Source organism: Setaria viridis, chromosome 9 (assembly GCF_005286985.2).
Source record: "Setaria viridis chromosome 9, Setaria_viridis_v4.0, whole genome shotgun sequence".
Taxonomy (NCBI): domain Eukaryota; kingdom Viridiplantae; phylum Streptophyta; class Magnoliopsida; order Poales; family Poaceae; genus Setaria; species Setaria viridis.
In genome coordinates this window covers 8,099,875-8,124,917 of record NC_048271.2, presented here as the reverse complement: position 1 = coordinate 8,124,917, position 25,043 = coordinate 8,099,875, and the positions used below count along the sequence as shown (strand labels likewise).

Here is a 25,043-nt window from a genome sequence, read left to right as displayed (position 1 = left end):
TGGAGCCACATTTTCCATTTTTATATTTTTTTAAATTAAATATAAAAACAGTTTAAAAGAAAAACAAACTTTGTCACCTGACGATTAGGACGTGAGGCAGTGAAACGTGACACTGAATAACTGAGGCTGCACAGCTGCAGACCGGCAGTGCACCGGAAGCGCGAGGGACGCGCTCTACATAAGCGGAGCCGCTCCTGGGTTTCTTCCTCCGACCGCTCCACTGCAAACCTCACCGGCCCCTCTTCTCCTTCTCCCCCCGACCGGCGGCGAGGAGGTCGCCAGCCAGTCCGGCCGCGCCGGCGCCATGGCCCCCGTGAAGGCCGAGGACCTGGTGCCGCACCCCGTCAGGGAGCAGTTCGACGGCCTCGACTTCTGCATCACCAGCCCCCCACCATGGCGTACGTTACTGCCACCATCTCCTTGGCTTTGATTTGATTGATCTGATTGCGGCGGCGCCGCCGTGAGCTCTGAACGGCCGGTTCGCTGATCTGTGCGCGTGGTCTGTCTGCAGTCACGACGGTGGTCGTGGCGTTCCAGCACTACCTGGTCATGCTCGGCACCACCGTCATCATCCCCACCATCATCGTCCCGCTCATGGGCGGCGGCCATGTAAGTCTACTGCATCACTCCTCCGTTGTTACTTGTTCCCCTTCCCGTTTGCCTGGAACGAACGAGCACTGATGAGTGCGTGCGTGGGCGCAGGCTGAGAAGGCGATCGTGATCCAGACCATCCTCTTCCTCGCCGGGATCAACACGCTCCTGCAGGTCCACTTCGGCACGCGGCTCCCCGCCGTGATGGGCGGCTCCTACACCTACATCTACCCGATCGTCGCCATCGTCCTCAGCCCGCGACACGCGCTCATCATCGACCCTCTCGAGGTCCGTGCCATGCCTTGTTCTTCTGTTCCATCGATCGATCTCTTCTGCAGCGTGACTGACCGATCTGCTTCTGATCGACGCCGTTTCACTTCAGAGGTTCGTCCTCACGATGAGGTCGATCCAGGGCGCGCTCATCATCGCCGGCGTCTTCCAGGCCGTCGTCGGCTTCTTCGGCATATGGAGGGTCTTCATAAGGTCTTGCTTTGCTACCTCCGTTCATGTCATCTTCCTGTTTAGCTGTTCTTGCTCTTGTGCTGACGATGTGGCTGTGCCGCCGTGCATGTCAGGTTCCTGAGCCCCCTCGCGGCGTTCCCATTCGTCACGCTCTCGGGGCTGGGGCTCTTCTACTTCACGTTCCCCGGGGTGAGCTCGTCGGCACGGCAGAGTAAATCTCTCGTCCTCTTTCTCCGGTGCACCCTACTAATCCGTCTAGATTCTTGCTACCCGTCTCCTGCAGGTCGCCAAATGCATCGAAATTGGTCTCCCCGCCCTTGTTCTTCTCGTGCTCTTCGCAGAGGTAACAGCAGCCACTGATCAGGAACAGCATGACCACCGTACAGCACCGTACGGTGCCATGGCTTCAGCAATATCTGACAGCCATGTTTTTTTTCCTCTCCTTGCAGTACGCCTCCCATTTCTTCGTCAAGGGGAGCTTCGTGTTCGGCCGGTGCGCCGTGCTGGTGACCATCATCATCGTTTGGATCTACGCCGAGATCCTGACGGCGGCCGGCGCCTACAACGAGAGGGGCCCCGTGACGCAGTTCAGCTGCCGCACCGACCGGGCCGGGATCATCCAGGGCTCACCTTGGTAGGCTAAACTGCTCACGATCGATGTTCTTGATTTCTGTTTTGTGTTGCTGTGCTCCGAGCTGATGATGCGTTCGATTGTGCTGTCTTGTGTTCTGCTCCTTGCAGGGTCAGGTTTCCCTACCCGTTCCAGTGGGGGTACCCCATTTTCTGCTGGCAGGATTGCCTCGCCATGCTGGCTGCTTCTTTTGCATCGCTTATTGAGGTCTGCTCTTTGTGCTATCATGTTATCGAGTTCTTTTACTTATTTCAGCAACAAGGCACATACTAGTTACTAGAGCATTTCTACTCTGAAGCTTATTCAGTAAACGCTGCCAAGATTCCAGAGAACGAAAAGTAGTTAAGCATATATGATCCTCACTGTACTTTCATTCTTCTTAATAACAAAATGGTTCATAGTTCCCATTCATGATTGAGAAAAAAAAATGATCCTCACAAAGATAATTGGGAATCTTCAACAGTAATTTTGCTTGTTCTAAGACAAGATAAAAAAATCCCGCAAAATACCCTGATTTGATTCAAATGCTGAGCAACTTTCCTTGCAGTCTACCGGTACCTTAATCGTTGTGTCAAGATTCGCCGGGGCAACATTCTGCCCACCTTCAGTGTTCTCGCGTGGAGTTGGCTGGGAGGTAATCAAATATGAATAAAGATATTATTCAGTTTTTCTGACCGTATTTTACAAGGATTCCACTAACTGGAATGCAACTTCTGAAACATCAGGGCATATCCATCATACTGGATGGGATGTGCGGTACATTGACAGGCACAGCAGCTTCAGTGTAATGCATTCTACTCTTATTGCTGCTGTTCAGATAGAGAACCAGTTCAAACTGAAAATTTTGGAATAACCTGTCTTGGTTGCTTTCAAAGTGAGAATGCAGGTTTGTTGCCGTTGACGCGAGTTGGAAGCCGGCGAGTTATAAAGATCTCAGCCTTGTTCATGATTTTCTTCTCATTGTTTGGTAAGCTCTCCCATTCTCTGAAACTTTTAGCAGCATCAATCGTCAACACTTAAAATGATTGCTGCTTCACCTGACCGATATGAACTACAAATCAACAGGGAAATTTGGGGCAGTTCTTGCATCTATTCCGTTGTCACTTTTCGCTGCACTGTACTGTGTTCTCTTTGCTTATACAGGTTAGACTTTACGGTCCCAATCCATATCAGTTAGACAGCGGCAGTTTTGATATCATCTTCTTTTGTTGATCTGAACTTGCTTTCTGCTTGACGCAGTTGGTGCAGGCCTCAGCCTACTTCAGTACTGCAATCTCAACAGCCTGAGATCAAAGTTCATAATCAGCATCTCCTTGTTCCTCGGACTGTCCATCCCACAGTACTTCCGAGTGTACGAGATGTTCTTTGGCTTTGGGCCAGTTCACACCCATTCCGTTGCGGTAAGCGTACTCAGCGTGATTGCAAGAAACAAATTCCTCTAGTCTTCATACTCTGATCACTATCTCCCTCTTGACATTGCAGTTCAATGTGATGGTCAACGTCATCTTCTCCTCGCCGGCGACAGTAGCAGCCATACTCGCCTACCTCCTGGACTGCACCCACTTGTACTGGGAAGCTAGTGTGAGGAAGGACAGAGGCTGGCATTGGTGGGAGAAGTTCAAATCCTACAAGCAGGACTCCAGGAGCGAGGAGTTCTATGCTCTGCCTTATGGCCTGAGCAGGTACTTCCCCTCGCTTTAGGATGCTGAGGGACTCTGAAGAGGGAGAGCTCCCTTTAGAACCAATGTGATATCCCCTATCAAGCAGATGGGAGGGAGCTAGATGTTTTGATTCTGCTTATAAATCATTTTGGATGAACAATTTTAATTTCAGAGAGACTAGGAGATTTTGCAATAATTCAGTCACTAGTTTTTCTTCGGAGTCTCATATTTTTCTTCAGAATCTCATATTTGAAACTGTCACCAAAATAGATTTGAGGAACAAGAACATGGCTTCGATTCTTTTCACAGACCATCCTTCACTAGTCAGGTATTCACTAAAGCTTAGTCAAGCCATCCCTCACCAGAGTGGAATTTGCCCCAAGCTTCAAGCAATTCCAATCGCAACCCAAATTATTCATCTACGCCGGCAATTTCAAAGCCCGGCGCCGGCAGATGATCCGGCCGCCGCCGCCTTTGGCACCCACACTCGCCCGTGCTGCTCCGCGGCATCATTGCCTCGGCCGCGCCATGGCCCCCCAGCCTCGCACCTCGCACGCCGTGGGTTCAGCTCCGCCACGGCCTGAGCCTCCACCACCTGCCGCCGGCGCTGCCCTTCCACTAGCCCCCCGGGCTTTGCCTCCATGGTCTTGCGGAGCTCGCCACCGCTCGTTGGTTTGCTGCTGCCGTCGGCGGCCGAGGTGGGCGGGGCCTGGGCCGGACCCGCCTTCTTCCCGTCCGGCGGATGGCCGCCCGCCACCGCGTCTGCGCGCCTGGGAGCCGGGGGTTTCGGCTTCCCCATGCCGTCCGACTTGACGCCTCGCGGCGGCGACGGGCCGTCCGTCTTCACCGGCGCGACGCCCGTGCACGTCTCTGTGCTCCGGCCACCAGCGCCCTTCGGTCTCCCGCGCCGGAAGCAGTCTCGTGAGGATAAGATGGCTGCGTCGGCTGGCTCGACTCGCCCGCCACCCGAGCCCGATTCCGCCGCCTGATTTCCCGGGACTTTCCCCTTCGCCTTCGATTCGCTCTTGTTCTCCGGCTTGCCGCCGTACGGTGATGCAGGAACCACCTCAGCAGGCTTGCCGCCGTGTGATGGAGCAGGAGCCGCCTCGGCCCGCTTCTCCTTCTCTCTCCCCTTCCACTTCCCCTTCACCCAGGGCTTGCCTCTGCCGTATGGGGCATTGTCCGGCCCCTTCTCGCCAGCGCCGCCTCCAATCGCTGCTTCCCTCTTCCCAGCCGCACCTTGCCCGCCCGCCATCGGCCGGGCAGTCGTGGCCGGGGCACGATGCGCCACGGCGACCCACTGGTGCCCCTGCCCTTGCGCCTTCCCCCCGCGCTGCCTCTCCTTGGCCCCGCCGGAGGCCTCCCACGAGGCGGCGCGGCCCTCCTCCTCCCGCTTAATCGCGGCGGCCCTGGCCGCCTCCTCCGCCTCCCGCTTAGCTGCGGCGGCAGCGGCCGCGGCCGCCGCCTCTTCCCGCCGCCGCCTCTCCTGCTCCTCCTTCTCCTTGAGGCGGAGCTCCTGGAGGTGCCGGAGGCTGATGTAGTTGGGAGGGACGGGAGGCGGCTCCCGCCCCGGCTTCGCGCTCGGCGCCGCCTCCATCGCTTCTTTCTTCCCCTCCCCGGCGATCGCCGCAAAGGGGCTGCAACTGACTCGGAAAGAGACGGCAGGAAAAAAGAAATTGTTTCCGCTTCTATTGCGGGTGGTGGCCCACAGCCCATAGATTTCCCTTTTGAACGCTGACCGGGGGCCCTGTAATAAATCTTCTGAAGCTGCCTTTGGGTAGTACGATTTCCTGCAGGTCCTTGCCCGCACGGGCGTAGCTGCCTTGCGCGTAGATATTACCTTAGGTGTCGGGTACGCGTACAATTGTACTACCTCCATTACAAATTATATGTTTATTTCAAGAATTTTAGAGAGTCAAAGTATCTCAAGTTTGATCAAAATTATAGAGAAAATTATAAAGATTTATGACATCAATAGATATACTATGAAAATATAATTGACGAAGAACCTAATGATACTTAGTTGATATCATAAATATTATTATATTATTATGTAAATTTGGTCAAACTTGATATATTTTGACTCTTCAAGATTCTTAGAATGACTTATAATTTGGGATGGAGGGAGTAAAAGAAACTGGCCACATTCTCATAACACTTCACGTGTCTGAGAATTATATTTCTTCTGTGCTTGAGAGCTTGAGATTTGAAGGTTTGGGTAATATGGAATCGCACGACGATAGCCGACTGAGAGTACAACCCTCAGCTCCAGGTGAAAAAAAATCCTAATACCAAGCTTTACATGCATGTGGCCAATCTCAGAAGGTTAAACTGATATAACTTTGGCTCTTCACACAGGTACAATATTGTCTATTGTATTCCACAGTTGAAGCGTGCCATTACTCACTGCACTGGAGGTCCATTAACTTATGTGAAGGTTCAGTTTGGTACATCAACTTCGAAAGTGTTTTTTTAGTCTCTAAACTTGTTAAATTATGTCATTTGGATCATATCCCTCCACGTAGGATTCTCATGCTGACATGGCGTGACTACTGGTAGACGCATTTCGTCAAATGGGTTGTGGGCCACACCAGCGCTATTGCCTGAGCGCCGCATGACGGGCTACGACATCGGCGCCGTTGCGTGTCCCTCCCCCTCGCCGCGAAGGCCATTGTCACAGGCCTCAACAGGCCATCGGCGGTGAGGAGCTGGGCGGCTTGACTCCCAGAGGGCATAGCTCGGCTCGGCTCCCTCGATGTTTGCCGCCTGCCGCCGCCGGTCATCACCGATGGCGCGCGCGGCAAGGACGGCTGCTGCCTGCTGGAGTTCTGTCCGCTCTGCTCCAGATTGCCGCGGCGCCGTGCAAGAAGCTTGCAACTTGAGCCCATCTCTGCTTTGTTCACTCAAGCAATAGCTCGGTTCTAAGCATCTGAGTCCGGAAACCTCTCGTGCAATTGTTCCTCCACTGCTCGTTACCTAAGCTTGCCAAAACCACGGTCCTGTCCAAAGAGCTCCCTTATATTACCTCTAATTAAACCTTTTAGAGAGAAATAGGAAAAAAATTGCTCCAATAGCTCCCTCGAACCTACCGCAAATTTGCGTCCTCCGTATCGAGAGCTATTCCGCTGCAAATATGCGGGGCGCTTCTCCTCCCCAATACGCCCGCGCGCGCCCGCGCCTGCCATTCGCGCTATTTTTTTTTTCCGCGCGCGCCATTCCTTTCCCCGAGCGCCCGAGCGGCGGCGGCAGCTCCTTTCCCGAGCGGTGGAGGCAGCGGCGGCGGCTGCTCCTTTCCAGGGCGGCAGAACACCACGCAGGGCTCGCAACCTTTCCCGAGCGGTGGAGGCAGCGGCGGCGGCTGCTCCTTTCCAGGGCGGCAGAACACCACGCAGGGCTCGCAAGCTCGCTGACGCGGAGCTCCTCCACCGTCCCGCCGCCGTCAATCGCCACCACTGCACCTCCGCCGTCGATCGCCGCCGCCACACAACCACCTCCGGATCCTCAATTGCGCGGTGGTCACCGAGCCCCTACACTGCAGCCGCCGAGCTTCTACACCGTGGGCGTCGAGATCTTCAAGCGCTCCTCCACCAGCCCTTGTCTCCGTCGCCGATTGAGCCCTGAATCCGTCGCCGAGCTCCTCAATTGCTCCTCTCCGTGCCCCTACGTCACCACTGTTGAGTTCTACAACCCCCAGCGAACTGCTACAGGAGATCGAGGTAAATCCTCATGGCCACTCTTACACTGCGGATCCCTAGCTGAGATGAATCCTTGATTCGAAATTAGCCGATTTGTTCTATTGAACTTGATCTGTCTGAATGTGCTGTGTTGAATTGAATGTGTTGGTATTTGCATCACTCAGTCATCAGTCCCTATAAGAAATTATTTAATTGTGCGTGTGTAATTGATCAAGGAAATTGCAGTTTAGGTTATAGCTGTCGTGTTAGATCTTATGAGTCAGGTGTCTGATAGTAGGTCATGATGTTAGAACAAAGTTTTTTCTCATATGCCTATGTTATGTTTGTGTAAGCACAATTTTTGCTGCACAAAGTGATCTCTGAATTTTATTGATCCAATTACTATGTTAGAGTAGAGATATACTAGTCTTGTTATATACTCACTAGTTTTTCCTACGACAGTATCTTCCTAGTTATAGAAATTATGGTTAGCAGCTTCTATATGTTTGCTGGAATAATTGTGACAGTATGTTCTAGTTATAGAGATACTAGAAGCGTTCTAGTTATACAGACAGTAGCGTCGTCTATATATATTTTCAGTACGTAAAACCATATATGCAAGATTAAATTTATTTAGTCTTAAGAAGTGTTCTCCTATTGCTGGATTCAGTTGGTGATTGGTATGGGTGTGTCCTTTTCTGTCTGAAACTTTGGATGCTGCTGAACTTGATTGTACATGTGTAGTGTATTTTCTGTCCAATTGGGTTCTCTTCCTTCTGTGATTGGGAAGTGCTGCCTGCATACCTGCTTGGCCTTTAACATTGGATAAGCAGTAGCCGGAGATGCCCAGCTGTAATGTGCAAACTATGCTTTCTTATGTAGTATAGCCCTAGGACAGAACCACAATGTTTTATTTCATCATCGGACTCATCCACATTCACAGCCACATGAGTAATAGAGAGGAAGAAATCATCATCATCTGACGACGAATCCAGCACCAGTTGCATTGGAAGGCTTCGTCGACTCATAGCGAATCTGTTTTACGTATCTCCAATTGGAGTTGGAGATCGCAGGAACTGCTTTTCCTAGGCAGGGGCGGTGGCGAAGTGCTCCTGCGCAGGGGCGACGGGACTTCTGGTGGCGGCGTGGAGATCATGAGGGGGAGGGAGGGGATTTGGGTAGCCCAACTAATGGGTCCGATTATGATGATGTGGTCTGTTTTGAAATATTATGGGCTAGTTATCAGCGATCTTTTCATATATTTTTGGGGGAAATTTTTTTTGGAAGAACCCCCAATACATAGTTTTGGGGAAGAATTTTTTAAGGAGCTCTTGGAGTTGCTCTAACACCATCATGAAGTTACTGCATTGAAGAACTTCGGCGACAAGTGCGACATGGAGACCGTCCGGGGGGCAGCTACCGACGGGCTGTAGCACCGGGAGCTCCCAGCGAGCTGAGGCTGCTGGTCGGCCCGCACAAGATCTCACTCGGGTTCTCGCCACGGCTCGGCGCCGACGAGAGGTTCCTGAAGCTGGATTAGGCGTGCCACCAGCTCGAGGGCAAGCTGGAGCAGTACATGAATTATACCGTGGGCGGGAGTGACCCTCTGATGAGCTGTTCGAGCAGCGGCTGATGCTGACCGCGCACACCCCCACCCGGAACGGGGAGTGCCCCGTCACCGCGCCGGGATGTCGCCGGGAGGGCAAAGAGGGCGGCCAAGGACCAATATAGTGCCAGCAAGGTGCTCGGCGTGTCCAGCAGCATGCAGCGGCGGCCCAATGTGAAAGGTGGGGCGGCTGCAATGGCATCGGCGGTGGTGCTGTTGTCGCTTACAATCTGTTTGATGAAATGGGTCAGCGAGGAGCTGCTTGAAGAAGCAAGTCAGCATGCCTCGTCAGCATGAGATGCTCACGTGGAGTATGGTCCTAACTGACCCAACTTAACAAATTTAAAGACCTAAAAATCCACTTTCAGCGTTTCAGAGTTGATGGACCTAACCGAAACCCTAGCACAAGTTAATGAACCTCCGGTGCATTTAACTCTTGTATGTTGTATTCCACGGTTGAAGCGTGCCATTACTCACTGCTATAGATGACATATGGCGTGGCATCAAACAGCAAAATTAAACCCATATACAAATTAGATACTATAATTTGACAAGAAACAATCCGTAGATACTAAGTTTGTAACATTAAAATCATCGACAGCGTTGTCAACTCATCATTTTGAAAGAAATAATCAATTCATCATTTTTTATCAAATTATCAATCAACAAAAGTTTTTTTTTGCTCAAGGTTTCAGTTGTGTTATTATCAAGCCGCTCCAAACAGATACATCATTGGCACTGATTACATGTTCAGCATGGAGCAACTATACTTCAGTACTACTGGTAAACTGCCGATGCGCTGATCCTAGATATGCTCTCACTGGCCCCTGCACAGAGCAATAATGTTTCCATGAATAAAGAGATGGCAATTCATTCTTTTGAAAGAGAAGACAGCAATTCATTCAGGAACAACAAACACACCAACAACTGCTTATTTCTACTAAAAAGTTTTCATGCAGCAACAAATGCATATTGTTTTGACTTTTGACAATCAGATAAAAATGATGCTTGTCAACAACAGATTTGTGTTGTCAGTCTAGACTCCACATTTCAATGTTGCCTTTTTTAAGGAAAAAACATCCAGGAACAATAAACACACCAACAACTGCTTATTTCTAGTTGAAAGATTGTACACAGAATAAATGCATACTGTTTTGACAATCAAATAAAAGGATGTTGTGCAGCAACAGGTTTGTGTTATCAGTTCTCAGCTTCTACATTTCAACGCTACCTTAAGAAAAAACTATTGGATTTCTCTGTAGCTGGCAGAGCAGACCTTTCATACTGATCAATTAACAAAACATCTATAGTAATTCATATCAGACTTGAAAGGTAATCTTGTAATGTGCAAACTGCAAATTTGTAATACTGTCAAAACTTTTCTTGACTTGTGACACATAATGCGTATTTTGTGGTGATGCAGTTCACAAACTCCACTCTAACAAAATCTAACCTGAACAGGCATGCCCTGCAATTGCACTGCCATAGTTGCTAATATTTGTCAACTAGCTAAAATGGATGACAAATAGACATTGAAGGTCAAATAGCTTAATAATTAGGATTCGGTTAAGTATGGGCACTTGTGAAACAACATGACCATAGAACCTGATGTGAGATAGTATAAGCTAAACGTACGAGCTTTGTACAACAATGACAGCAAAGCCTGTTTTTCAGAAGTTTACTCTATAATAATTGATGAACAAATACAGGAACAACAATGTCTATGTGTTAATTGTTAAATGGAACATTCATACAGCCATTATCAAAGATACATAACTCTTTTTTGCTTGAAATTGAATCATAATTACCATCTCATAGCAGTCATTAAATCATGTATAAACAGTGTATAAAATCTCCATTAGCTGCTAGTATCAATGACTCAATGGCATTCATCAACTTATATAGTCCAGGCAGCACAGTTAATTGTGGGAAATGGTTCCAAGATTAATTTTCAGGCACCACCATGAACCTCTATGGCTATATCAACCAATTTGCAATGTATTTCAGGCTGTGTGCCAAAGGAGATATATACTACATACATGTCATCAGGAAATGCAATATTTCACATAAGAATGTTTAACCACCATGACGGTTCATTACATAAACAACATTTACATTTCACTAGAAAAAATCTGCGAGAACTGCTAGAACTCTCAGTAGAGTTGATTTAATATTCTCAACGAAACATCACAGCAGATGCAAAACATAGACACAAAAGGAACTTCCCTTGGAATAACTCTGTTAACTAACATGAAATATACAGAGTTAATTTCTGGATCAGGTAATTTACAACTTATGAGTCTATTTTATATGAATATATCCATAGGTAGCTAAAGCGACCTAAACCTTTTATTTTCTAGAGTTACACAAATATCAGTTTCATTACTGGATAATAAACTTGAGGGTCATAGCTTCGCTATTTAGGGCCCATCAAATCTTTAGATTTCTGATTTAGGACAGTATATGTCACTCACCTATTTATTAAACATTCCTCCTACATAGACCATTTTTTCTACATATCCAAAAGTGGTTGATCAGAACTTTGCTAATAAGAGCACTCAAAATTCCAACAATTATAAGTCACAAGGACTAGGAACTGAACAGAAACGACCCAAACTCAGCTAGAAATGTGACCAAAGGTTAATAAAGATGGAATGCAGGATTTGCTACCAAATAAGACAATGGGGACAATCGCAAGTTAGTGCTGCAAGCCTGTAACCAAATAGTTGCTGCACCATATGGCACAAAAATTACCAATACCGCGACATCTCATTTCGCACAATTTGTTACTACCATCATCAAACAGTTTGTAAATACAGCATGTCCTGGCGCTCATTGCTTGTACCATACACACATATTCCCTTAGGGAGCCCAACAGAGAGTCTCCGTCTCCAGTTCAGGTTCTCACACGAGCACCTAATCAAATTCTCCATTTCACAACCTAATCCGTCCCCTTATCCGTCCCCTTAGTTGCAAATCCCACATAATTTCACTCAGCGCCCCCCCCCCCCCCCCCCCCCCCCCCCCCCAACACTCCTTACAGCCCCCGACTAAAAGTCGGATCGAGAAAGGTAGACACGCAAGCAAAAGGACACATGAGTGCATGGCGAATACTGGCGGAGGGGGTGACACTGACCTGATCTTCTTGATGAGGATCTCGCGGAGCTTCTTGCCGAGCTCCTGGGACTTGACGCGCTGCATGAGCGCCTTGCGCGCGAGCACGCGCTTCTCCGAGTCCTTGACGTGGTGGTGGGTGCGTGCCCGGATGAGGCGCTCCATGCCGCTGGACCGAATCTTGCGCTCCAAGACCGACAGCGCCCGGTCCAGGTTCCCGTTCCTCACCTGCACCACGATGCCCCGGGCCTACTGCAGCTAGCCGCCGTGCGCCGCCTCCACCGCTGACGGGCGCACCGCCGCCGCGATCCCCCGCGACGCCCTTGCCAGCGCCTGCATCGTTCCCTTTCGTCTCCTCTCGCCGCCGCCGCCGCCGCACACTCGCTCTCCCCGCCTACTTGCGTTGCTCGCTGCCTTCGCCTTTCGTTAACGGAGCGTTGGATCTGGGCGTCTCGCACCAGGTTACCTTCGTGACCGTTCGTTTTTCTTTTGCAGTTAGACCCCTGTCCTCTTTTAAATTTCCGTTATAGTTCAGTAGGGCACAACCATTCAGGGGAACAAATTTGCAAATGCCCCCAGTGAATTGCTTCCTCTTCTCATTTCACCGCCAAATCGCAATCTCTCACTCGCGGCGCCGGCACCGGCAGGCGATTGCGAGCCGCCGCCCTCGCCAAGCTCCTCGGCCGCGGGGAACAGGAGGAGACGACTGCGACCCGGTACACTTCCTCCTCTCTCTATCTCTCTCCGCTGCACTAGCCAGCGATTGCCCCCGGCGACGCCGAAGGTTTGTCATAGTGGAGAGAAGCTAAATGTTGGAACAAACATTCGTTGTAGTTCGTCTTTGCAGTTTGGTACAAGCCTGGTCGAATTTGTCGTGCTGTGTTCGTTTTGGATCTTAACCTGCTGCTGGTGGTACCTTAGTTGTAACAAAATGCCCTGTCTCTAAAAGATTCAGCCACAACTACAAACGGAACCCCCATGCGTGTTGTTATCTGTTCATGTTCTTTTTGCAGCTTCTCAGTAAAAAATGTACGACTGCCTACCGGCCCAAGAGTACACAGAAGAACGGATATATGTGATGAACGGACTGTTGAAATAAATATTGATGCCTCATGGGCTTGTATGTGACTGAGCCAGCTGATAAATTTGCTACGGATGTGCTTCCCAACACATGCCGTGCCACCCTTTCCTATTTATTGTTGAAACTGAAAAGCTAGCAGTTTGCCAGTTATTACGTTTTCTTGTGGGGTACTCTTGCTTATTTCCTGCAATCTTGTCGGAGAAACAGTTTCCGTTCCAGTCTGGAACCATATCAATTCCTGGACTTTGTGTACGTAAATGCAGTGCAATGTGCCTTTGCTTCAGTTTGGTTGTTCTTTTGTGTCGGATATATTTTTAGAAATCTACATCTGCCTAAAAGCAGTTTTTTTCTGAAATCAGATTGAGAAACAAGTCCGTTGTTTTAGCAAGCAAACACGTTAGATGTTAAATGCTAACATGTGTTGGTCCTGAGTTGTTTGTGCATCATATTTTTTTTGTTGTTCATCCATTTTCTTTGTTCGAACTTGGTGTACTGTTTAAGATTATTATGATTGCACTACTGTAAACAACTTGATCTCAAATTATGTGGTTATCCATCTATAAACTAGTGATTAGCAATTGAATGTCGTGTGGAACTGTTTGTGCAGTGGAAGAAAAGAAAGGTAGCATTCAAAAGAAAAGATGTCTACCCGATACAATCTTCCTAAAGTAAATTTGTCATTTCCTGCTTGTGGTATTGTAAGAAAGTTCTGCAAGTCTCAAATGACAACACAGCCATATTTTAAGTGGATCAGGTGCTGCTTCTGTTATTGTTTTCTTTTGTGAAAATACACTTGCTTATTTGATTGTGATTTTTTTCAGGTTCTTTGGTTTCTAGTTCTGAATTAGACGCATACTCAGATCGATCTTCCTTAAATTTATTGTTAAGACTCTGCTGTCAGCAACCACATAGGATGGATTTGGCATTTTGGCTTTCCATCCTAAGATGATTGTGCAATCTATGGCTCCGTCTATGTCGATGATGTCTAGTATTTGTATTAGTTCTTCAGAAACTCAGACTCTGAAGTATGTCACCTTGTTCAAATAATTTATGTTAACACCTGATTGGTTGATTAACAGCTATAGGATGGCAAAGCCAAATTTGGGAGTATCTATTCTTTTGTAGACTCTTGAATGGCTTTTGGAAGATAAAGCAATCATATTATCACTCTGTGATGTAACATGTGGTATCAGTGTAATTACATGGTAGAAAATCTAGCAAGGCAGTAGCTTTAATCCTACATACTAAAATACTTAAGTGCATCATTGAAGTTCTCTGTCCTAAATGTGAAGTATGATGTATACTATCGTGTGCTTTCCCTAGAGTCACAAGAACCATTAAGTGTTGGTGGTCCATTCATTTATGTAATATATTTGTATGCAATCCTGGATTTATCATTTATAATCACAAGATACAATTCAATGTTATTTGTTCATTTATCCTTGTCCATCTTAAGTTTTAGCATGAAATGTCAGTGCTTTGGTTAATTATCTTATCTTGTTTATGGCCTTGTTCAGGTCAGCTTGATTAGACGATATGGTTACCCCTCCACCAGCTATGGCTCCTGCAATCACCAAGTTTCTGAAGCCCTATATTCTGAAGATGCATTTCACAAACAATTTTGTGAGTGCTCAGGTCATACACACTCCATCGGCCACAGTCACATGCTCCGCAAGCTCTCAGGAGAAACTCCTGAGGCCAAGCATGGAGTCAACGCGGGATGTTGCTGCGGCAGCAAAGATTGGAAAGCTGCTTGGTGAGCGCTTGCTGTTTAAGGGTATCCCTGCAGTATCTGTCTCCATGTCAAGAGAACAGAAGTACCATGGCAAGGTTAAGGCCGTGATAGACTCTCTTAGAGATGCCGGTGTGAAATTACTGTGAGGGAAACTGATTGTTGCCAAGCCATACTGCCATATGACAATGTTTTGAATCTGAGATTTCAGTTATTTTTTGTTGTTTCAAACCGCACTTGCTGCTATGAAGTTGAACTGTCTCAGGCAGCATAATGCAACATTGACTGCAAAATTACTTTGTATTGGGAATTTTAGGTGTCGCCTCTCCTATGTGTACAAAATTGGTGTATTAGCCTTCTCAATTCAGTTCATAAACTAGTGGTCGTCGTTGCAAACGAATATATGAATTATTGTGTATGCTACCTTATAGTTTTTTTAAAGATACGATACAGACGTATAAATGTTTTCTAGTATGTATCTCTAATTTGATAGTTCTCAATGAGTGATGGACTAACGTTTGATTTGTAACAAGGTTTTGACATTTAGCAAACAAACTGTTGGAGTCCAGATAAGCATAGATGACATGGCGTCGAGTCAATTTTGACATTTGCTGATTCATTTTATTGGAAGTTTGTAATATGTGGTGGCAAGATACTGCTATATAGTTGGCAGAACTACTTTTTTTTTTTTGTTGGCAGTTTCTTGATACATGAGCAAGGGAGGTAGACTAAAATTACCTTTATATAGGGGATAGTGCACCTCAGATTAGTTTCTGCTTTTTATAAAAGTGAGTTTGTAATGTTGTGGCTTGCTGACACGGATCCGCGACCCTTTTCAACCGAATGTGTCCACAATCACAAACATAAAACTCAAAGTGCCATTCGTATATTTTTTCCATGGATGTGGTGCATATGTGGCTGAAATAGAATATGCATTTGTTGGCAACTATTCTTGGCAACCAGAATATCCCTATGGGTGATTTTTTTTTAAGGTTATGGCTGAGCTAACATGGAAATTATATATTAACATATAAGTCATTGGTAGGGAAATGATGATATACATACAGAAAATATTTTCATGTATATTATAGGTAGAACACACATGAAATTTTCATATTTTTTTTAGACTGATGAAATTTTCATATGTGCATAGAAGAGCCAACTTGTTCCTAAGCCATTGTGGGCTTGTGGCCTTTTACTCGGCCCAAGAGGGGCGCGCTATCCCCGCACGCACATAAAAGCGGTGCGGCTAGGGTTAGCCACCCTTGCCTCTCCAGACTCCACGCCACAACGCCGCATAGCCCCCATCCTCACCCATTCTCCCCTCATCCGCGGCCGTCAGCAGCTCCATCTCCTACTGCTGGCGTACCTTCGCCCCAATCCCCCGGCCACCCTCCAAATCGATCTGCTGAAGGAACCCTTCATAGGCGTCTTCTCCACCTCCAGCTATCGTGGTGGTGTCCCAAGGGAGATCCACCGCCGCGCCACTTCATGAGAGCAAGTCATCTTTGATCGAGGGATAGCCGTCATAGGCCAAAGGTGATGGTGGATCTAGCATCCCTCCTTTCTACCATGTCGGGATCCAGTGGTTGCACACATAGGTAGGCCTGAGTTGGTGAGGATGTGAAAAATCCTAGCCAAATCGGGCACTCCTCCCTTTCACCGTATCTAGATCCAACACACACGTCAGCGACACACATGGAAGGGCGGTGAAAAGGATGAAAATAATGTTCCTTGGAGCGATAGTACGGAGAAGGTGGCCATTGCCTACGCATCATCACGGGTGAAAGAGGAAGTCATCACTGATTGAGGGGCCCAAGCTGTCATCAGCCAAGATGGCACTAGGTATGTCATTCCTCTTCTCTTGGCTAGATCTGAGGCGCACATGAGGAAGGTTTGAGATGGAGAGAAGGTTGACAGTTGTAGCCAGATCTGGCAATCTATCCCTCTGTCATGGGTAAATTTGGTGCTTGTCAGCAGATGCAAGGGTGGTGAGGAGGCTGATGGGGTATAAGGTTGCTCGGCGGTGATCAATAAGCCATACTGAACCTTCTACACATTAAATGCTTATAATATTTTTATATCGGGAACATTCGAATTATTTAACCTAGAACATATCATATTTTATTTGGCATATGCACTGATAAATCACTTGGATAGTCCCAATATAAAGCACTTATGTAGTACCTTTTTGCACCTTGAATGTGTTGAAATCCTCATCATTTATTTTGAACCATTCCATTCTTGCTTTACCAGTATCATAAGAAGTCTTCAGATTGAATGGGCATGAGGTCAAGTGTTACATTTTACCATACAAACTACTTTGTCCTTGTAGGTTCCAAGTGTTTCAGGCTACGCTTTTGCGGTTTTACATCCACTCCAAAGGCATTCACAGGGAGGATAGTAATCTAGACTCTGGAGTTCTTCGACGTAAGCACCACACTGCGGGGGTAAGTTATACTAAGTTGAAATTTTGAATTCCAGTTTGTTGCATGGGTACAAATCCATTTTTATTTATTTCCTCATTGTGAACAAATGCCTCTATAATTCATAAAATGCCATCGCAAAAGGCCCAACCTAAAATTATGCTCATGTCCTCAAAAGAGATAAGTTTACTGATTTTGACACGAGAGAAGATTCAATATTTTTTGTTTCTACTTCACGTTGAATATGTTTAGTTCTCGGAAAACTAATCAGTACAATTTGGATGATGTTTTGGGGTTTATTTTGGTAAGAAATATTCTTTAACATTCCCAAAAGTAAGGATAATTATTCTCAGCATTGGGTTCCTCCCCACTGATGTAATGCAGACGCTTTTAGGATTGGTTGACCAATAAAATTGGACAATGTACTACACTGTTCTTTGCGCATCTGAAACTGCACAGGATATTTTTCGCGAGTCTTCCCTCAGTCTTGTGATCTCCGATCCATCGAAAACATGACCCTCTCCTACTGAATCACAGGCCGGATACAACATTCCATCGACAACAGTACTATTCTTCTCATGCACTATGCAGCATTTCTTATAACACCATCTTTTCCATGAGCCTTGCCTTTCTTCTAGAGTTCTGGTTATGGGTGAGGATGGAGTGAGGATTCGTTGGTCAACTTAATTAGCTATTTTGAAAATTTAAGTTACTCAAAATTTTAAAATATAGTTAATGAAGTTGAACTACAATGGATCCATGGATCGACCAATGCCATCCTCACTCAAGGCACCTTCATTATAAGTCCGTTGCCAGCTTTTCATGAGCAGATGTGCACATATGTTATGGTCAGGAACACGTCATTGGTGAACTGAACCAGGTAGAAGTGGTAAGATATGTCCGGTCTGAAATCATATAGTGACGTTTCCTTGGTATGGAGGCAGAGTCCATGCCAGAGTTAAGCATAGTCGTCGGTACTCATTGCGTTGTAGTACAGTTGCACACGATATAGCTCGTTGGTGTGTGAATTATATTATTAGCTATGCTCAAGGGGAAGCCCTTTATAGGTATTCAAGAGCATAATGCTCTTAGAGCCAGGCAGCTTCCTAATCTTTTGCAACCCTAAATTCACTCAAAGCTCAATATGCTCCATAGAGTTTAAGTTTTGTCCTTTTGGTTGCTGCTTGATCCCTCTCTGGTCGAATTATGTTCCTGAGATGATATGGAGTTAATTACATGCGTAAGCGACAAACCAAGGCCACAACATCTATCCACGATAGGTAACAACATGTTGCCATGTCATGCAGACATGTGGCGCTCCACATCATCCAAGGACCAATTCGAATCAAAGAAGATATAGTTTTAAGGATTTGATGGACATTCAAGCTTTAGCTAAAACTTCAAGGACTAACTTGGTTATTCTCCTAGGATGGACCAAGCAGGTTCACACGTACGTTCTCCCGTAACAAAAGAGAGAGGAACCGAAATTGCTTGGGGAAATTGGGAGGAACGAGACAGGAACCAAGAGGCAAGAGCCGTGGCATCTCCCACGTTTGCCTTTGGAGTTTTGCAGTTTGCACTGACACGAGATTTGGGAGTGTAGCTAGTGGACGCGAGAAATCAAGAGCTTGGGTTGCCAGGACAGACCATCTTCACTAGCACACACTTTAGTTTTAACTTTTAACCTCCAATGACTAACTTGCATTGGTTATTTCACCTAGAATGGAGCAAGGTTAATTCACACTTTATTATACTTCATTCATCGTCAAGCCTAGTAACAAGAATCCCCGTCCATTAATTCATTCTCTAATCTTAATGGAGGATCAACGGTGCTAGTGAAGCCGTGAAGGGGTCCCGTCCCCGGCCGGGCTCCAAGCTCTCTCTATCTCTTGTCGTACACTGAACCCCCGAATCCCGCCAGTGCAAACTGTAAACTCAAAAGGCAAACGTGAGACGGTGCCGCCGCTCTTGGCTCCTCTTCTTCCTCCCGATTTCCAAATTCCCCAAGCTATTTATTCCTATCCTTTCTCGGGCGCTTGGCCATATCCTGCGAGCCGCATCGGCAGCTCGGTACCGACCGCACTCGCTGAACCTCGCCGGCGGAGCTGGTCTTCCGGTCGCGGCTCCGGCGGCCGGCGCCGCCGATCGTCGAGTCCAGCGATCTCCGACGACCGGTACGCTACCCCCCGCCCTCCCAGATCTCGTTTCCTCTCGCGGTCATCCCCTCATAGATCCGGGTCCTCCGATTCGCAGTTTATTTCTGCGGCGTCGCCCCCGTTCCCGGTGGCATGGACTTCCCCGACCCCGAGGCGCCTGAGGTGGCCGGCCTCCCCGATGATCCTCTGGTGGAGATCCTCTCCCGCGTCCCCTTCAGATCCCTCTGCCGATTCAAGTGCGTCTCCAAGGCCTGGCGCGACCTGATCGCCAACCCCATCCACCGCTGTAAGCTCCCCCAAACCCTTGTGGGTTTATTCTACGAGATACACCACCGCCGCGATCGCGACGGGGACGATGAAGGTGCCGGCGACGATAACATTCGTAGCCATGGCTGGGTGGGGTTCGTGGACCTGTTGGGACGATCAATGCCCCTCGTGGATCCCTTTTTCTCGTTCCTCAGGAAGCTGCATGGTTCTGAGAGCATTAGGATTATGGATACCTGTCACGGGCTCCTCCTCCTTGACCGTGGTGGTTATGATTTTGATTCGATACCTAGCTATGTCGTGTGCAACCCCGCGACGAAGCAATGGTTGGCTGTGCCTGACTTCGGCTGGACTCCATCGCCGTGCAACGGAATGTCTGTTCATTTGATTTTCTGTCCGGCCATGTCTTCCCATGTCTACTTGCTCCAGTTCACCGATGACTTGTTCACCAGCGTGACATCGGTGCAGATCTTTTCGTCGAAAACTGGGGCATGGACTCACAGTGAAAGTGCCTGGAGCCTGGAAGAAAAGCAAGCCCCATGTGAAAGATGGCGCTATGAGAGCTATAGCTTAGAACCTGAGAGGAAGAGAGCTGTTGTCAACGGCATGCTATATCTGATCTGTGATTCACTAGGAGAGGGTCCGCCGGTATTAGACGGGGATCACATCATTGCCGTGGACGTGGAAGGGAAGACAAGGAAATTCATCCCTGTCCCTTTTCGGATGTGCAAGGAACAGTGTAGTATCCTGTCTGATTTTGTTGGTCAATCCCAAGGCCTTGTGCATTATGTCAACCATGAGGAACCAGAATACTATACTAATAATGATGGCCCTTCTGAACGGTCTGCTAGTGAATATAATGATGATGATGATGTGGAGTATGAACTGTTCATCTGGATTCTTCCGGAAGGTGATACGCAAGAACTGGTACTCAAACATACTGTGAGCTTTTTGCACCTGTTTGGAGAAAAGAGTTGCAAAGCTGGAATTGACTACAATGTGGTTGCCATTCATCCTGATCGTGATGTAATCATCTTTAAATGGAATGATAAACTGATATCTTATTATATGGACACTGGGGAAGTGTGTGCTCTCCACACTGTCAGTGACTCCTTTGGGTTTGCTTCATATGTTCCCTATTTCTCAGAGTTACCAGCACTGAGTAATAAGTATTGAACGTGTTGCTTATGGGGTCCTCAACTACTCATCAGGACATTAAACAAGAATTCCATTTGGAGAAGTTAGCATCTTGGCTACTACTCTAATTAGGTGATATATTTGCTGGTGCTTGTATGTATTCGTACTCATACTTTTGACCTGATAAATACTGCAAGACAGTTTTTTTTAGAGTAATACTGCAAGACAGTTTTTTTTTAGAGTAATACTGCAAGACAGTTGAGCATCCATGTAAACTAAGTTGCTATTTTTTAACTTTCATACTATTTGCTTTGATACCTACCTTTTGTTTATACAGGATGATGATTGTTTTGTTACTTCCTTTACTTCCTTTTTCTTGGCCTTGCTAGTGATGGATTGCAACTTGTGAATCTTTGTTTCCTTTTCCTGTTTATGTTTATTTATGCCGAAGGGATAATAAATGTCCATATTTTGCAAAAAATGCATGTATTAGAAAGGTCCAAATTTAGGTCTCATGTTTACCTCAAAGTTGCATTGTGATCTGCTACATGATCTATCTAGTTTCTTGACCAATTTCTCTCTTGCATGCTGCTGAGCATGCAATAGCTAGAACCATGTAACAGGAGTACAGGACACTTTGTTCAGAAAAGAGGTTGCTGCTTGCTAGTGGTATTTGCTGATTGCTTTGGGCTTAAGCAGTGTTGCAGAAGACAAATATATCCATTTACACTCATAGAACATCAAATAGATGCCCAGTTCCATTTCTATAGAGCAAGGGCTTTAGACAATTCAGACAGTTGCAATGCTCAAGCTGACTGCTCCGAGCCTCAGACACGAAACTTCAGATAGAATCTGTCTAGAAGTTAACACTCCTTCAATGCCTTCATTTGTCTAGCATAGATCTTCAATGCTCCAGGTAATACAAGCTTCAGAGACTTCCCACGAGTTATATGGCTGATGATCCTTCTGGGTGGTGGACTTGGACCAGCCTTAAGCTGAAAGGTAAGGTATCAAGAATTTTTACATCTCCAGGAAATCCAAAGAACACTGTTCTGCATTTAGCTGTAGCATATAGACAATTACTGTTCATCTTTGCTTTAGTCGCTAGTTGCTTATGCTGGTACTCACTACTTGCGGCATGTGTTGGACAAGTTGGATTTGGATCCAAATCTCTACCGAAATAAATTAAATCCGTGGAGCATTTGCTAGGATCCAGGTCACTACTGAAATAAATTCTGGAGGATCATCTTCCCTCGTGCGAAGTATAGCTAATTGTTTTAGTGGAAAACAGAAAGAGATTAGTGTACAACTATAGAGTATAGCTTTGCCTGCGGTTTGATACTTTGTCTACTTGGATGGTGGAGGAGGAGCTGAAGCTAGGATGAGTTGTCTTTTTTCTGAGACCGTTCTAGCAGGAGATTTTAGTTTTGATTCAATATAATCTGCAGCGTGCCCAGGAACTGGTCTTGTGCTTGGGGGTCGGGTCACTGGGCGTGTGTGGAGTCGTGGTGGCAGCTAGTGTTGTGGTGGGGAGGGTGGAGGTAACTGGTGCGCGGTGGCAACGGGAGTCGGTCTTGTTGTCGGACTGGGAGCAGTCAGGTTCAGGAGGACGGTAGCAAGGGCAAAGTTCTCTCTCCCTTTCAGAGAGCAGATAGTCTTTGCTGCTTTTCAGTGGTACCGAGCAAATTGCTCTGGATAGTATACGTCTGCGAGGTCAAGTGGCGCATGCCATTTCCATGCAACCTCCGTCCCAAATTACTATTCGTTTTGACTTTTTAGATACATATCTTTTGCTGCGTATCTAGACATAATACATATCTAGGTGCATAGTAAAAGCTACGTATCTAGAAAATCCAAAATGAATAGTAATTTGGGACGGAGGAAGTATTACTCAACGCTTATAGTTCGTGCAACATCTGAGATTAGATGTGTTTTTGAATTGCTTATAAATGGCGAAATCAGATACTCCTAATTTGGAGATATCGTATCGTATTGCGTGCCACAAATATGAGACGTCATCTCCTCATTTCAAGCATCAAGTGATTTCCTTTTTAATTCGGAATCAATGAGACGCCATCTCCTCATTCCAAACATCAAGTGATTTCCTGCCATATTCGATTTGCTGTAAAGCAAGTAATTTGATGGCAATAAATTTCTTCCATAGTACTACCATGATGGCACGGCTGCATGCGTGGCAAGAACCACCTGTACATAAGTGGGCGAATGCAAATTCCCTGCTCGATCGATGTCCCCATCAATCAACGTGTCGGCGTCTGTGGTAAGGATGGCAATGGTTAAATCCCCATCAGGTATGGTCACCTCAGATCCATCCCTGCCATAAAATTTTGAGACCGCCAGAATCCTCATACCCGCTATGGGTGGGGAATTTTCCTCAGATCCATACCCGACCGGGTAAATCATACCCGACGGGTCACCCGTACCCACTAATAGTTTATTCACGGCGTCGACGAGCTTGGGATCCAGCAGCTTCAGGCAGTCACCGTCTTCGAGGACCTCCACGATGTTCCTTGACGCCATAGTGAACAAGGTGGTTAGTGCGAGGGAGAAGGACTGAAGAAGGCAAGGAGCGCCTGGGCGCCTGGTGCCTACAAAGCATATGAAGGGGAGAAGGAGAATGGAGAAGAATCACCATCCGTTGATGCTTCCTTGCTCTGTCGGCGGCATGGCATCGGATGTGGCGGCTTCCTGGCTCTTGGATTTGGGATGGAGTGCGACAGTGAGTCAGCGATGCAAAAGCAAAACGAGGTCACAAGGCGGGCGCAGTCGTGCAGGCGGCCAGGCGCTGTTGACTTGTTTTTTGCGGCGGTCGTGGTGAGTAGGAGTAGCGACTAGCGAAGCTAGCGCTGTGCGCTTTTTTTTTCGACGACCGGCAGGGGACCAGTGGTGCGCTGGTGGCTGGGTGGGATAGGGTTGGGAGGGGTGGGGAATGGGGATAAGATTATATACTTAGGGTTACCTTATGGACTGGTGGGCTTCTCTACTTTTGGATCGGGTATTTTTCACCCATGGGTTAACGGGTATGGGGACTGTTGGAACATACCCATACCCGCGTACCCGATGGGTGAAGGGTTTGGTCCATTTACGTACCCGTGGGTACTTTGTTTAGTCCATATTTGGATCCTAATGGAGTAAATACCTGTCAGGTATCGGGTCGCGGGTCCCCATTGCCATCTTAGTCTGTGGTGTTCCTCCTCCTCGTCGGCGCTCCCACCTGGGGTGCCGACGAACGCTGACGACGCCGCGGCCATGAAATCCATCGCGGACTCGACCGGCGCCGCCAAGTCGCTCGGCTGGGGCGTCCGCTCGCCCGACCCATGCGGCGGCACCTGGGCCGGCCGGCGTTCGCTGCGACGGCGCGGGCCGCGTCACCTCCATCAATGCCAGCCGCGGCGGGCTCTCCGGCGCGCTTCCCCCCGCCGACCTCAGCCTGCTCACGTCCCTTGTCGAGCTCGACCTCAGCTTCAACGAGGTCGGCGGCCGCTTCGAGCTGCCCCGCCTGCGGCAGCCGCTCACCAGCTTCCGCGTCCTCGACCTCCGCTCCAACAGGTTCCTGAACATCCCCGACGGCTTCTTCTCCGCGTTCCCGGCGCTCGAGACGTTCGCCATCGACGACAACGACATGTCCGACCCGGCGGTCCTCCAGGACGACGTGACCGCTTGCCGCCGCCTCCGGAGCTTCTCGGCCAACAACGTCAACATGGACAACATCTTCCCAAACTTCTTCGGCAACGCCAGCTTGTTCCCGGACCTGGAGAGCCTGTCGCTGGCGAGGAACCAGCTGTGGGGAGTCGTACGTCCGGACTTTGGGGTGAACAGCAAGATCAAGTTCCTCGACGTCGGCGCCCAGAACAGCCGCTACAGCAAACTCACCGGGATCCTGAGATTCATCACCGGCATGGAGAACCTCGTGGAGCTCCGTGTGGATCACAACAATTTCTTCGGGCCACTGCCGGACGCCACCCATCTTGCGAACCTCCGTCGCGTCAGCGTCGCCACCAACGACCTGTGTGGTATTCCCAAGTTCCCCGCGGGAACTGACGTCGACCTTGGTGGAAACCCAAAGGTCGGCAGGGAATGCTGAACTGTTGATGCACCTGTATAGTTATATAAAAGAAGATCTATATTTCTCCTTGCTACTTCCTCCGTTTCAAAATTTTAGATCATTTTAACTTTTTTAGATTCATTTCAAATTTTAGGTTGACTTTTCTAAATTTATAGGTGTTTGTATGCATCTAGACATAAACTATATTTAGGTGCATACAAACATGTGTACACTTAAAAAAGCTAAAATGACTTACAATTTACGATGGGGAGGAGATCTGATCACAGAAATCGATTAGGCAACATGTCAAGTATCTCTAATGCTTTATGATTATTCGGCAAAAAGATGCTTTATGATTAATACACATAAACATGGCTACGAGAAGGTAATGACGGGATGAATTGGGACTTTCTAGATGAGATGTTAACATCTCGGGGTTTTGATG

At 47.5% G+C, this 25,043-nt stretch overlaps 5 protein-coding genes, 1 long non-coding RNA gene and 1 other non-coding gene across 7 annotated transcripts; 5 read left to right on the top strand and 2 right to left on the bottom strand.

The window, feature by feature from the left end:
* Positions 1–200: 200 nt before the first annotated feature.
* Positions 201–3,571, top strand: LOC117837867 (nucleobase-ascorbate transporter LPE1). The gene is made up of 14 exons (XM_034717667.2): positions 201–398; positions 512–609; positions 703–879; positions 974–1,074; positions 1,167–1,242; positions 1,337–1,396; positions 1,503–1,687; positions 1,795–1,891; positions 2,232–2,318; positions 2,410–2,468; positions 2,560–2,651; positions 2,750–2,827; positions 2,924–3,084; positions 3,167–3,571. The coding sequence occupies exons 1-14, from the start codon at positions 305–307 to the stop codon at positions 3,383–3,385; spliced, it is 1,584 nt and encodes a 527-aa protein (XP_034573558.1). The 5' UTR covers positions 201–304; the 3' UTR covers positions 3,386–3,571.
* LOC117837868 (uncharacterized) lies at positions 2,325–5,075 on the bottom strand. Its single transcript, XM_034717668.2, has one exon. The coding sequence runs from the start codon at positions 4,940–4,942 to the stop codon at positions 3,779–3,781; it is 1,164 nt and encodes a 387-aa protein (XP_034573559.1). The 5' UTR covers positions 4,943–5,075; the 3' UTR covers positions 2,325–3,778.
* Positions 5,076–5,717: 642 nt separating this feature from the next.
* On the top strand, positions 5,718–8,321 carry LOC117837869 (uncharacterized). Its single transcript, XR_004636441.2, has 2 exons — positions 5,718–7,061; positions 7,963–8,321. It is a non-coding gene; the product is annotated as an uncharacterized lncRNA (long non-coding RNA).
* Positions 8,322–9,254: 933 nt separating this feature from the next.
* On the bottom strand, positions 9,255–12,158 carry LOC117837870 (uncharacterized). Its single transcript, XM_034717670.2, is given in 2 exon segments — positions 9,255–9,452; positions 11,762–12,158. Coding segments are annotated over 2 exon segments (327 nt in total). The 5' UTR covers positions 12,079–12,158; the 3' UTR covers positions 9,255–9,442.
* A 1,282-nt stretch (positions 12,159–13,440) lies between these two features.
* On the top strand, positions 13,441–13,558 carry LOC117841180 (small nucleolar RNA snoR104). The gene has a single exon (XR_004637207.1). It is a non-coding gene; the product is annotated as a small nucleolar RNA snoR104 (small nucleolar RNA).
* Positions 13,559–19,031: 5,473 nt separating this feature from the next.
* Positions 19,032–20,709, top strand: LOC117835203 (uncharacterized). Its single transcript, XM_034714576.2, has one exon. It carries the CDS (start codon positions 19,267–19,269, stop codon positions 20,572–20,574), a length of 1,308 nt encoding a protein of 435 aa, XP_034570467.1. The 5' UTR covers positions 19,032–19,266; the 3' UTR covers positions 20,575–20,709.
* A 2,904-nt stretch (positions 20,710–23,613) lies between these two features.
* LOC117835202 (receptor-like kinase TMK2) lies at positions 23,614–24,637 on the top strand. Its single transcript, XM_034714575.1, has 3 exons — positions 23,614–23,624; positions 23,733–23,837; positions 23,941–24,637. The coding sequence occupies exons 1-3, from the start codon at positions 23,614–23,616 to the stop codon at positions 24,635–24,637; spliced, it is 813 nt and encodes a 270-aa protein (XP_034570466.1).
* Positions 24,638–25,043: the final 406 nt, after the last annotated feature.